Below are 13,858 nucleotides of genomic sequence, written 5' to 3' on the forward strand. Positions count from 1 at the left end.
GCCGGCGACTGATCTGCCTCGCCCGGGAAGAGCGCAATGATGGTGCCAACTTGGGCCAGTGAAGCAACGTCCTCCACAACTAGACCGAAGAACAAAATGACAGCAACTTGTCTGTTCCCCTTCCTCCAGTTCCCCAGCACTGTTCCCATCCCCCCCCAATTCCCCAATAAAAATCTTTAAAAAAAAAACAACCAAAAAAAACCCCCCACCTTATTCCGTAAACATAATAGAGAAATACAAGATGTACTTTAGTCCTTTGTTATGGGCAATTAAAAAATAGGGACAGAAGTAATGAAGAGAGAAGAGAAAATAAAGAAGGGGAAGGAGAAAGATAAAGAGATGCAAAGAAAAACAGACATACATATACGTTTGGGGACACAGAAATAGACCTTGATGGTATTGACATTGCTATAATGTTCTCAGGTAACATGACTGCCAAGACATTTACACATAAGTTCATCAAACACTTATTTCACACTTTTTCTGTCAGCTGCTTAGGATATTACAGTGAGAAAAACAGACAGAGTTTCTGCCCTTAAGGAGCTCACATATCTAACAGGGGAGCAAGACATTAATCAAGTAATCACACAAATAGCCATTTGTATTATTTTCCTATTGCTGTTGTAACAAATTACCACTAATTTAGTGGCTTACAGCGACACCCAGGTATTATCTTACAGTTCTGTGTAAAAATCTGACATGGGTCTCACTGGGCTAAAATCAAGGTGTCAATAGAGCTGCATTCCTTTTCAGAGGTTCTAGGTAAGATTCTTCTCCTTACCCTTTCCAGTTTCTAGAGGCCACCCATATTCTTCTTCCATCTTCAAAGCCAGCAGCATTGCGTCTCTCTGAACCTTTCATTCCTTGTCTGCCTGTGACTCTCTCTCTGCTTCCCTCTTCCACTTTTAAGCACTCTTGTGCTTACATTGGGCCCACCTGTATAACCCAGGAGACTCTCCCCATCTCAAGGTCAGTTGATTAGTAACCTTAATTCCTGCAACCTTAATTCTCCATTGCCATGTAACTTAACACATTCACAGGTGCTGGGGATTAGGACGTGGACATCCTTGAGGGACCATTATTCTACTTGCCACACTGCTTGATTACAAATTGTGCATTACAGAAGCCATTGGCTTAAATAGGGCTATGACCTGTGCACAAGTACAGAAGCATGGCATTTCTTGGACCTATCCTGAGTTTTGTTCTTTGTTGTCTACATTTGTTTGTGTTTTCTGTTTCCTCTGAAGTGCCCTCCTCCTCAGTCTCTACATGTCAATATTCTAGCTGTCTTTTAGGCCTTGCTCAAATGGTACCTAGACTTTATCAGGTGGAAGAATGAAAAATAAACTTTGTTCAGAATACTTCTTTTACTTTTAGGATTCTCTATTGGTGCCTAGTTGAACTTGTGAGGAAGCCACTGCATTAAAAATGAGTTATGATATCTTAAAACATATTTTAAACTATTCACATTGTATTTTTCAGACACTTCAGTTTGGAGCACAGAAGGAAATGAAAGGTGAAAGCCAAACCCTCTAGGCACCACTGAAGAGGGACAGAAGAATGTGCCTTGAAAACACTAAGGGGGAGTATTTTCTTTCTTTAAGGCCTTGCTCAAAGTAAAAGCAGATAAGTGAGAGCTGCTAATCAAAATAACAAAATAACAAAATAACAATGTACTCTAAATGGATTGCAAAAGGCTGGTGTTAAATTGTAGTTCTAGGAAGAGTTGCAAGCTTGTTCCATGGTAAAAGCATAGAATCAGATACAAGCTTTTGAAACCTGCTTTTTCCAATTAGTCGTGTGACACTGGGAGAATAATTTTTTAAAACCCATTTGCTCATGTGTAAAATAGGAATTACAAAAGTGACTGACTAGTCATACTGCCTGACACATAATAGGTGTTCGAGAAATCTTTATTGCAGTGTGAGAGAAGATTCAGGGAGGTGAAGTAACTTGTCTAAGTGTATACAGATAGAAACAGGCCCCCAAATTCTAGCATATTAAATCATTTTGCTGGGTTTTTTTTTGTTATTTGGAAATTATTTAAACTATTCATGGTCCTTGTGGCACATCTTTGTAACTCAAGAAGTCACTTCTATCCTGACAGAAATCACTACACTAACACAGTTTTCTGTTTGTTTCCTTGTGAGTACAGCAGCATTTCATTTGAAATAGAGGATTTTGTAGTATGTGGTACATCAACCTGCTTCATCTGAGGAAGGCTGAATTATTCTAATCTTGGCCCTGAAGGAAACTGAGATCCAGAAAATGGGACAGTGCTTCTAGACCTAGTAGTCTAAACTGTGCTGGGTGTGGTGAAAGAATCTTTAAAACAAATTAAATATCCCTTTGAAACAAAATCCTGGAGCCAATGCCCTGGATACCAAATTAAAGGCTTAGGGAATATATCAGGGGTCTTCCCATTTTACAGTTGTCACACAGGAATTTCTTTCCCCTTCATTTTGGTTCACATGCTCCACTTCCCACAAACAGTTCTCATTTTAAAGCTTACTTCAGTACCAATTATTCTGAACATTTGCTTAATGTGGTCCGGCAGATTGAAAAAATGAATTGGAATACACGAGTAATTGGGGGCATCTGAAGGGAGTGGAATAAGTAGAACAAAACTACAAGTCCAATGGGTGCCCTTGGACTTCTCTCCACTCTGGGCCTATTTTTTTTTCCTGATTGTAAAGGGAGAGGGCTGGGCTACAGGGTCTCTAAGACCCCTACCACCTCTAGCATTCTGATTCTATAAGCTTCCCTCCCACACTAAGGTATTACAATATAAAGGGGAGTGTGGGGGTAGGGTGCGGAAGATAGTTTGGAGAAGGGGAAAAAATTGCAGGCTGGCGCGTTGTCATCTGAGCTTAGCACATCTTGAATGTGCAAGATGTGGATGTGGGAAGAGAGAGTGGGAAAAAGTGCTAATAGAATAAAATGTTTACTTTGCTAAGGATAGGGTCCAAGCAAGCTTGCATCATTAAAACCTTTGAAGCCCAAACTCCATGCTGTATTGTTGAAAACCTACCAAGAGCTAGGAATTAAGGAACAAGAAGACCTCAGATGATTATATTCTTTTCTCTTGTTTGGTTTTGTTTTCCTTGAAATGTATTCAGCAGGGTAGACACAGGCTTCTACCTGCTTTGCTAGTGGCATGTGGGGACAAGCAGCTACAGAAAAAAAGGATTACTATTTCACTCTTTTCTTCTATTAGTTTTCATAGTTTTTGTCGCAAGATTTGCAAGTTTTTGTTCCAAGATATAAAACCTGCCGCTCAAAAAGTATGCCATGTGTTGTTACAGGACTCAACATAAACAAATATAAACTCCTCACTATAAACTTCATCCAGACCAATTTAAATATTGGCCTAATTTGGGCTTCAGTTATGAACAATACAATGGGAAGTTACTAATTATTTGCTTAAAAGCTGACCTTACAAAAGGTGATTTGTATTTACCTTGATGTTTTGTCATGTGTATAATCCAATCAAGCAACAAAGATATAAGAATTAGATCCTTAAACATATTTTTTTTTTCATTTTCTGTAGATTTCCAGAGGCAGTAAGAGACAGCTCTGGGAGTGCCTCTGGGCAAAAGATAAAGGAGGTTACAGCTTGTGGAAGTGGTAATTAGAGCCAATTACAACTTGACTTATCTGCTTTGTCATTAAAATGCCTGTCAGACCTCTCATTTTTCTAAACAGAGGAAAAGAAAAGGTATAGCTTAGTGGGGGGAGAAGGTTGGCCAAAGGGAAGGGATTTCTAATTCTGTTCACAAACTTACCATGTAACCTTAGACAAACACATTGCCTTTTGGCTTCGAACTGTGCTTTTCTCACAGTTAAAACCTAACTATTGAAGCTAAAAGGGACCTCAGGAAATCACCTGGTCCAGTCTCCTGACATCAAGAAATTAAGGTATTACTATAGTCCCATTTTCCAAATGAGACATGAAAGACCTGGATAATTCAAGTAACTAGAATATGCTTTCTGCCTCCTAACTGCAATGGATTTGATTTTGGTCTCCCTTTTAGCTTAACTGTCATGAGGATAATGTAATTATTCTCTTCACTTTTCTCACAGACGTTGTATACATGTTAATACATAATAACCACAAGGCACTTTGAAAACACCAAAGGAAGCCTATAAATATAACATTAACAGACACTAGCACTTGGAATAGATGGGTCTCAAGGAAAAGTAACAGGAGTGGATTTAGCCCTTTGAAGAATTAGCTTGAGGAAAGAAACAGAATTACACTCAGTTAAAATGACCACTTACTTTCTGCAAATATGTATGTGTATAATTAGGAGTAACAACAAATAGAGAAAGAACAGGAATGCCATTAATGGATTTATCATTAGGTTTGAGAATCAAAAGAGGTGAAATTTTCCATGTAAAACAAAAAGTCCTGAACACAGTGGGGTCCTTGGTAAAGGTTAAAAGGAAATTAACAAGTTTTTCTTACAATTTAAAAATCCTATACAACCTCTAACGATTTTTTGGCTTTTGTCCTTAAAATATCTGCAGTCTGGCCACTGAATACCTGGACTCGTTATCTATCGTCCTGTCTCCAATCTTTCTTCACCTTGCATTCTAAACCATTCAAATTACCCTTACCCAAATCACCATCTTTACCAGCTACTTTGAACACATCAGCCGTCTCACAAACCCTTGTTATCCTCTGTATTGAATTACTCATTCAGGATTTCAAGGCCCTCTATCAATCCATTCTAATCTAGTCTCTCTTTCTCAATCCTTCTCTACCTTTGTTCTTTTTCTTTCAATACTACACTTTCCCCTCATATACCTGAAACAAATTCCATCCTTGCATCTGATAAGTCATCTCTCTTCACCCTTCTTGAAAATCAACAGGTATTTGATGTGAGGGCTACATGGAAGGAGTCGAGTCTATTTAATAGGTAGAAGTCTCTTGGTATAATTAGCTAAAGGAGATAGGAGCCAAGTTCCCTCTTCTTTCCGTGCTTCTATCAGGGAGAAGCAAGGGCAGAATGGTCTGGAGCAGAATGTGGAACAGTGCAGCTGAGTAGAGACTGCTTGGAATATGCGCTAGTTCTGAGTATTCATTTCTTCAATTAAATTTTATCTTTAATAAAAACCTCAATTTCTATGCTCTTCCTTGGTGAAGTTGTGTAGTAGTGGTCACTGTCAGAGACAGATCCCTAGAGTGTGAGTGTGTGTGTGTGTGAGGGTGATAACCTTAGTTAGCCAAGTAGGCACAATGGTGTCAGGTTATTCCAGAGAGGGTGGCAGTATATATTGTAACTTTATGGCAGTACATACTCTGGGGAGTAAATCTCTTAAGCGTGGGTGGGAGGGGGCATTGTTATGAGATCCAACATGAGTGATGTGGGCAGACTCTGGTTGTTACCTGGCAAATATTGAGCTTAGAAACAGTATATATTTTGGATTTTAAATTTTTATTCAGCTCCATATAACAGCATATATAAAATGTAGCACACACAAAAAGCATTTCTGAAACTTGGTCACTCCTTTGGGATTGGCACAGATTACAGTTTTGAAAAAAAGAGCTTCAATTGTGAAAGAATTTTCATCTCTGAGGGTAGATTTGATTTGGAGATAGCCAAAAGTCACTTGAGAATAAGTCTGGTGAAATAAGGTAGAAGATAATCTGAACATAACTTTTTAGTGAGCTAAGGATGTAAAAGGATGACCTATCTTAGAGTAAGTGTCCATGAACCTCACAACATGCCACCCTCAAAAGAAACACTGGTTACTGGGATAAATAATTGTTTTTAAAGTTCTGTTTGGGGCACAGAAATATGTATCTGATTTTATAATACTAGAGGGGGAACGGGCATAGCTAAGGGAAGACTACAAAATATTCAGCTTCTTTGGAGGCCAGGTAATAAGGTTTTCCATCAACCTGCTATGGCTTCAGGATAGTAAGCAGCTTTTGTTATCAAGTGTGGATCAGCAGCTCTGCTTGACTTAAAATGAGTGATGCAGCTGTTGGGAAGCAGAAAGCGGTGCTGGATTACACAGACAACCAAAACTAACACAAACACACACAGGTTTCCTGGTACGTAAATTATTTTTGAGGTTAAAGATCTCCGTTTACAGAATTTAGTATATAACAGATTAAAAAACCAAATTTCTTGACCTCCTAATATTAAATAGCTAAATGTGCAAAAGAACCACCATTAAATAGGGCATCAAAAGCTATACATTTTCTATGAAATAATATATGCAGATTTTCAAAGCTGTGAAAATGCAATAAAGAGCACAACACATTTTGGTCACTTTATTAAATGATATTAAATAGTTTAAGTTTCAACTACTAAACAGCACTTTGAATGGTGAAAACACAGATAGTATTATTGTCATACTTGAATGCTTTTCTTTAAAAACACAATTCCAGTCCTTATATATATTACAAAACAGCCTTAAAGGAAGAAGTGACATCTTTTCTACAGTACTTAAGATACTCAATACAGAACTGAAAAGCAGTCTAACAGAAACAAAGGCAAGTCTTCACAGCTGTATGATTTCAGCAGCCAAAGCTGGATGATGGACCGAAACATTACTATACAACTGGGACAAAACATATACAATATCACAATACTAAGCAAAAACGCTTTACACCCAAAGAAATAAAACAGGTTACAAAATGTGGAGAATTTAGCAGGCAAAACTGTATTACAAGCAACATTTTAAATCGTCATTTTTTAAGCCATTGCAACTATTTAAAACATCTAAAACAAATATAAAAAATGAGCCTTTTTAGTATCTTATTGATGTGATTTTGTCTTTAAATATTTGTTAAAGCTTGATGTTATACTCAAAGTACATATTATGTAGCTAAAATGTCAAGTGAGAAGAGTGTATGCAAAGTGGTCCAAGTTTATTTCAAACTCTCTTATTCCAATTAATCCTTCTATGTATTATTCTTAATTCATAGTTTCATCCAAGGTGAAAAAGGTGTAGAAGTTTGCCTAAAATGTTCACATCTATGTCTTTGAACAAGTAATTAGACCATGTTGAAAGTTCCCAGGTCTAATAAATCAGGTTTAAAGTATTCTGGACTTGTAGAAATACCAACTGATAACAGTTGGCCAGAGTATGCGGTCTTCAAATATTTTTCTCATAAATCTTACCTTTTTCATTTCTCCTAAAGTAAGCACACATCTCCCCCTGGCCCTTGCCAATTTCATAAATTTGATTATATGGCTGTCATAATATCCAAATATATAGAATTTGTTAGTGATAATTTATCATGGGGAGGTGGGGGGTGGATCCAACAAAACTCACAAATTCTGTATCACAAACCTAGTGCTTTTGGATGTTTTACCACTAGTTCTTTTCAAGACAAAAATGGAAATCTCTTAATCATCCAAACATCTTAAAATAGTTTTAGCTAATGTTAAACTGATTCTAATCCAGTGATACCTAGAGCAAATCAATCCTCTACTCAGCTTTCTTTTTTTTGGGAATTCCTTAGGTGTTTCCAATACCTGTTACACCATCATCTCAAAAATGTCTTTGCCATGTTGAATTGACTCCCATAGTCAAACAACCTTTTTCATTAAGAAACTCAAGCAACCAAATTGTACATGAATAAACTTATAGGTCATTTTTACAGGCCTGGATTAAGAAAACAACATGTAATTTGATGCATTAATTTTGATCAGAAAATTGCCTCACAGACCTAAACTAAAAAAAAAAAAAATCAAACTTTGAGACATAATTTTAAAAAAACGTAGGGAAGTTGGGGAAAAGAACATGGTGATGAAGAAGAGCATAGAAGCCAGTGATCCTTATCTTTAAGAGGAATTAATTCACAATACTGAGTACCGGGAATTGTTAAAGCACATTCCTCATGTGAACTTAAAGTCAGCAATGGTTCTGCCATTTTGATGTTGTTTATAAAACAGGGTGCGAACCTAACAACCACAATGTCATCCTTAACTTAACCTCTTAAAATGCTAGAACTTGATTTTGTTAGATCACATCCCACTGCCAGCAACAGGATGAAGCACTAGCACTGGCACCAAGCAGTTAAGAGGTGTGCTTTATATTAGTGCCAGGAGAGAGAAAATTCATGTGTGGAAGATAATCCACAACCCTGAAATTTTACCAGTAATTATTTCAGCACATATAACTGAAAATAAAAAACGGCAGAAAGACTAAAGAAGAAAAAGGAATTCTCTTCTTAGGCTGTACTTAAGGCTGTTTATAAATGCTAAGATAACTGCAAGACTCCTCCAAATTTTAGAGCAGTAGTATTTAAGAATATTGCACACAATTCTGTGTCAAAGATAACCCTTAGTTTCTAACTTTCAGTCACAGACAGGATATAGCAGGAGCCCACTTTCAGACTTCAGTCAAAAGAAGATTAAAACCATTTCATTCACTTTAATCAAGAAATGGATTAAGTACAAAAGTATTTAGTAACTTGAGGAATCAACTCTAAGAACTCAGCTGTGTGTTTTTATACGTAAAGAATAAACATATAAATCTGTATTCTTTCTTAAATTTATCAATTTTATGACAATTTTATGGTCGCTAAAAGCAGGCATAAAAATTTAGAGAGGAAATCTGTGGAGTTGTTATTGTTATGGAAGAAAACTTGTTTTCACTGAAAACAATTTGAAATATCTTCTGTACTCAATGTGTGTAAGAAGATTCTAGGCAATATCACTGACAAATGTCAGGAAGAAATGGTATGCCTTATTAAAAAAATTAATATGGAAGATTGGCATTTAAGGGGACCAAACTATTTATACAGTTGAGTTCTGTTAAGTCATTGATTCCTAAAAAAATAAAAGATCTTTCTATGATTTTAACAATCCTTTAAGCTTTTAGTGCAAAATCACATTGATTTCCCTTGGGAAGGTCCTGGATTTTTGCTTCTCATTGGGGGTGGTGCACGCTGTAATGGAGGTGGCTGCATACCACCAGCCACTGACTGATACATTCCTCTCATATCAATTTGCTGGTAGTTAGAAGGATTCATGATTAAATTTGGAGGCTTTGGCATCATGAGGTGACCTATTGCTGCTTGTTGATAAGTCATTTGTTGCTGTTGCTGCTGATTGTACTGCTGCTGGAGCCTTCGGTTCATAAGTATTCGCTGAACACAGCTGATTAACTAAAGAGAGAAAAGGGAGCTGTTACAAGTGCATGACCTGTCTCAAAGAGGCAAGTATCAAGTTTTGAGTTAAAATCAATTTGTTAAGGGGGGACCATACCAAAAGGAAAACACATTATTGTTATCACCATTACTAATTTGATGGCATTCACAGGACCATTACTGTAGAAACCAGTTAGTAACACCATTTAGGGCTAAATTCTCTTAATGACTTGACTATTGTATTGCAAGCAGCATTTAGGCTAGTTGCCATAGTAACCTGTTCCCGCACTGTGATTAGTCTCAAGTATTAGTTACAGCACTTTTTGTCAAGTCTCCCTTCTTTGTCATTCTTTTGAATATTTCACATGATGACAGACAAATAAACATTTTTAGTGACAAACACCAAAGGGAAAAAGCACTTGCAGTGGGAATAATTCCTGTCTGGAATGTCTCAAATTTCCTAAGATAATTTAAAACCACATAATTCTACAGTGCTTTCTAAGTAAAATTCATGCCACAGAAATTGATTCCCTAGTGTCAAGAGTTGAAATTTCCCAGTGCAAGTAGATGGCTGGCAAATGACTGCTGGAAAAGATGATCAAGGGTCCTGGAATATGCAAGCCTTTTTTTTTTTTCAACAAAGTAACATTTTACTTTCAGTGTGATAAAATGTGCTAGTCTTTCAAAGAATAGCATAACTTAGGTCAATAATATTGCAATAACTGTATGATGCCAGGTCAGTACTAGACTTATGGGGAGGTGTGGGGGGAATCACCTCATAAATTATACAAATGTCTAACCACTAAGCTGTACACCTGAAACTAATGTAAAATAATATTGAATGTCAACTGTAATTGAAAAATAAAAATAAAATAACAATTTAGTAGAAACCTGTGTCATATATCAGCTATAGGCCACTCTTAACTCTCAAATTAAATATATTAAAAAGCATTCTTATTTTGGGAAGTTGTATAAAAATGGTAAGTGTGGTAAAAAGTCTAGCAGAAATTCCTTTTTAGATGTTCAGGATATATAAAAAATAAAATTATATGGAAGAGATTCTATATAAACTTCAAGGGGACCCATCTGGGAAGATACTGCTCTTTGTAACAAAAATTTACTTGACATTACTAGGTTTTTTGACAAAATTTCTTCCAGAAATAACCAATGACCATCCACCTGTTCCTATGAGGGATGGTTATTGACACAGGTCACACAATCCAGTATTACAAATTCAAGAAAATTAAACGCAACTGAGAGATAGTCAGAATTCTTACCATCTGTTGTTTTGTCAACACGTCATTGTAGATTGCTTCTCTTCGTTTAACATCAAGCTCCTGGCTGGCTTGTCTACTTAATGCTAACGCCTGTACTTGGGCCTCTGAGAGATTCATGTTTTCCTTCCACTAAAAGAAAAAGTTTCTATTTACTCCTTATTTCAGTAAAATAATTAAAGTACTTGAAGATATTCAGAATTTTTAAAGTTTTTTCCCCCTTTTTCTTTTATTCTTTTTTAAAGAAAACGATGTAAAAGCAGGGTATTGTGTTGTCCACTATTGTACAAGGGTTGGCTGTCTCTGGAATGAAACTATTTGGATTTAATCTGTGCAACTGGTAATTAAAATATGTTTATGTAAAACAATGCATACATTTCTATGATTGATTTCCCAATTTTGAGATTTCACCCATTTCTTATGTCAAATCCAGGTAAAATGGCTGACTTATGCTTGGCACTATTATCCAGTCTACTAGTATTTTACTATTACAAGTCAAGTTATAAGAATTATGTTCTTTTCCCACAGAAGTAGTGAAGCAAATAACAATTAAAAATTAAAACAAATAGTGGGGGGAGCACACAAATTGCAAGTTGAAGTAAGACAATTGCCAATTAACTTACTACAGCTGAAATTATATCTTCGAGAGGCTGAATCCTCACTGCTGTCACACTGTTTGTTGCTTCCACAACTTTTTCTCTTCCTTGATTAATGAGGTCCTAGAAGAACACAAGAAATAAATTATACAGGGAATATAAAAGACAGCATAGTTTTAAAGTATAGGGATCCTTCCTCTTGCCAATTTATAGCACTTGGTTTTAAAACTCTTTAAGTAATTGAAAAGAACAGCAAACGTTAGCATCAATAAAGTGGAATAAAACTCATCAATGAGGATCTTGTTAGGAAGATAAAAGTTTGGGTTTTATTGCATCAATAATTCAATAATTTAAATGACTCCATAAGCACATTTTAAAAAGGAAGCCACAAATTCAATTAAGTTATTAAATTATTGGTATAATAAAACATAATTTTTCTTATTTAATTCATGATTGATTCTAGTTTTAAATCACTTATTTCATAATACTGGGCATTATCATATACTTCATGGCATTAGAATGTAAATCAGTGTGTATTTATCTTACTCTCAAACTTTAAGCATGCAATTTGTTTATTCAAAATATTTTATAACTGAACAAAGTGCTATTTCCCTAGCTAGTCAGCTGCCCTATTGTTTCTTAATTAAAATAATTTAAACTACATTAATTCAAGGCCTGATTCTCTTGTGCTCTGAATAAACCACATTTTACTACACTATGCTGGTTCAAAAAGGTCAACAAATAAAAGAAAAATTTCTTGGTCTATTCAGAGGTAATCTTTTGGAGAATGTGATATTCCTGCATAGGGAACCCTCAACAACAGAGCACTCAAAATTGCCTTTAATTCAAGTTAAACTACTTTTGTACTTTACAACTTACCTCCAGCTGTTGATTACTCATTGCTGACAGGGCTCCCAAATTGAAAGGAATATAAGGAGTTTGAGAGTTGAAACTGACAGGGGGTAAATTGGTCCCAGTTGGTATGTTGAAACGCATGGTCAGTCCCTAAAAACAAAAAAATCATGCACTTCCACACTGTGATTTAAAACTTGAAATTCTACATCACCTACTGGTTTAGAAAAGAATCCACATTCTCAGATCTAGGAAATTATTAACACTCTTCCACACACAAACAAAACACCCTTTTCACCCGAAACCAAGATCTTATTACATGGAAAGCTTTAACTCCTAAAGGTGTACTCTTTTTCTGATAATTCCCACAGAATGGGGCAACTGAGAGAATTCTGATGAGACTCCTAACATCACATTAACGTTAAAGAAGTTTGGTACAATGAGTTAGGATTCAGGTATTAGGATAAGATTTCCCATGCTCAGGCACATTTTTGCTCAAGTGTGTTGGTGTTTAAAAGAGATACAGAACTATTTTAAATACTCAAAGTTGCTGCAGGAGATTGACATTAATGCCCAAGAATAGAATATTTTTCTGTTGTGATACATATTCAGTCAAAATTTAGATTCCATAGTATACATGCTACAACATTTACTCCTACCTCCAAACTCTAGGCTTCTGTATGTCTGTTATTACAGTGAGGGTGTTGATGGGAGTTAAGTGATGCTAAATATATACCTTCCCACTAATCTCTCAATTCAGCATGTGCTAAGCAGAAATGGGGTTACTATTCTTTAAGTGGAAAATATTTTCTTCTCTCTTCCCACCCTACCAAGCAAAGGTAGCCAAAGGCTGTAAACAGACTCATATCTGGCGACTCTATTCCTGAAGTCTCACCTGTTCCAAATATGACCCTTTTCTTCCTCACTGTTCTTTCAAATGACTAACAAAAACAAAACCAAAAAAGCATTTCAAATGAATTACCTTCTTCTCTGCTTCATACTCAGCCCAAGCTGCTTTTCTTTCTTCTTCAGTCAACTCTTCTTCTTCTTTGTGGTCCAAAAGAGAATCATGTTCATGATATCCTACAATGTGTTCTTTATGTATTTGAAGAAGTTCTGCAAGTATGGTGTCCTGTTTAGAGTGAAATAACATAGAATTATTTTCTCCCTCTGGGTCATATCTAGTCTACTGTTACACTAGAAACTGGCTGTTATGCATATTTCTGGTATATATAATAAATTACCTAGAAAACAGTTACTATACATGCAACACCAGCATCTTATGTAAGAATTTCATTTATATAGCATGCTTTAGGGATTCAACTTTTTAATGAATACTTTTCAGCTTTCAAGGTTTTTTCCTGCCACTTTTTGTCTAATTTTTTTCATAGGTATTTTGTTTTGTGCTTTGTTCTAAGTTAGTAAGTCTGCTTAAATCAGAAATTACATTGGGTGCTTGTACTAAAAATCATGGCTATTCCTGTTTATACATATTTAACAATTTTATTTTCACTATCACTTTAGCTACCAACCACTATACTAACAAAAACCAAATCTAAATTAAACAGCTACAGGACAATTTAACTGGAACATACAGTCTTTATATTTCAATTGTAGGAAACTCAAATATAGATTACACTGTAAGGACCCATGGGCCAAATTTAAACTGATATACAGTACATTGTTTATCAATTTATTATCATAGTTTTTTTTTCAATTTTATGGTGTCTGAAGTCATTCTTTAAAAGTTAAAAAATTAAAAGCTTAAAAATTGGGATCAGGGCCAGTTAAGAACTGGCTTGGGACGCCACAGGGCCCTGGTTCTGATCCCACATATGAGGGCCAGTGACACTGCCCTCTACAGCTAAGATGCTGAACAACAGCTCAACCTGGAGCTGGGCTGCCGTGAGGCGACGGCGACGGCGACAGTGTAGGCTGCAGCCCCTGTGGCAGTGGGTTGCCATGTGCTACCGTATGTAGCCAGCAGCCAGCGTGAGCGGCCAGCAGCCGCAGTGAGCAGC

At 36.2% G+C, this 13,858-nt stretch overlaps 1 protein-coding gene across 1 annotated transcript in view; it reads right to left on the bottom strand.

Annotated features, from left to right (window-relative positions):
* Positions 1 to 5,422: 5,422 nt before the first annotated feature.
* The window catches only part of ATRX (ATRX chromatin remodeler), a 261,625-nt gene continuing 253,189 nt past the window's right edge, over positions 5,423 to 13,858 (bottom strand). The window contains exons 32-36 of the mRNA XM_019648172.1: positions 12,820 to 12,969; positions 11,865 to 11,990; positions 11,013 to 11,108; positions 10,393 to 10,521; positions 5,423 to 9,133 (exon numbers count right to left, since the gene is read on the bottom strand). Coding sequence (XP_019503717.1) covers positions 8,855 to 9,133; positions 10,393 to 10,521; positions 11,013 to 11,108; positions 11,865 to 11,990; positions 12,820 to 12,969 — 780 coding nt within the window. The 3' untranslated portion in view covers positions 5,423 to 8,854. The remainder of the gene's footprint in view (positions 9,134 to 10,392; positions 10,522 to 11,012; positions 11,109 to 11,864; positions 11,991 to 12,819; positions 12,970 to 13,858) is intronic.

This window comes from Hipposideros armiger, unplaced genomic scaffold, assembly GCF_001890085.2.
Source record: "Hipposideros armiger isolate ML-2016 unplaced genomic scaffold, ASM189008v1 scaffold_121, whole genome shotgun sequence".
In the NCBI taxonomy this organism is placed as follows: domain Eukaryota; kingdom Metazoa; phylum Chordata; class Mammalia; order Chiroptera; family Hipposideridae; genus Hipposideros; species Hipposideros armiger.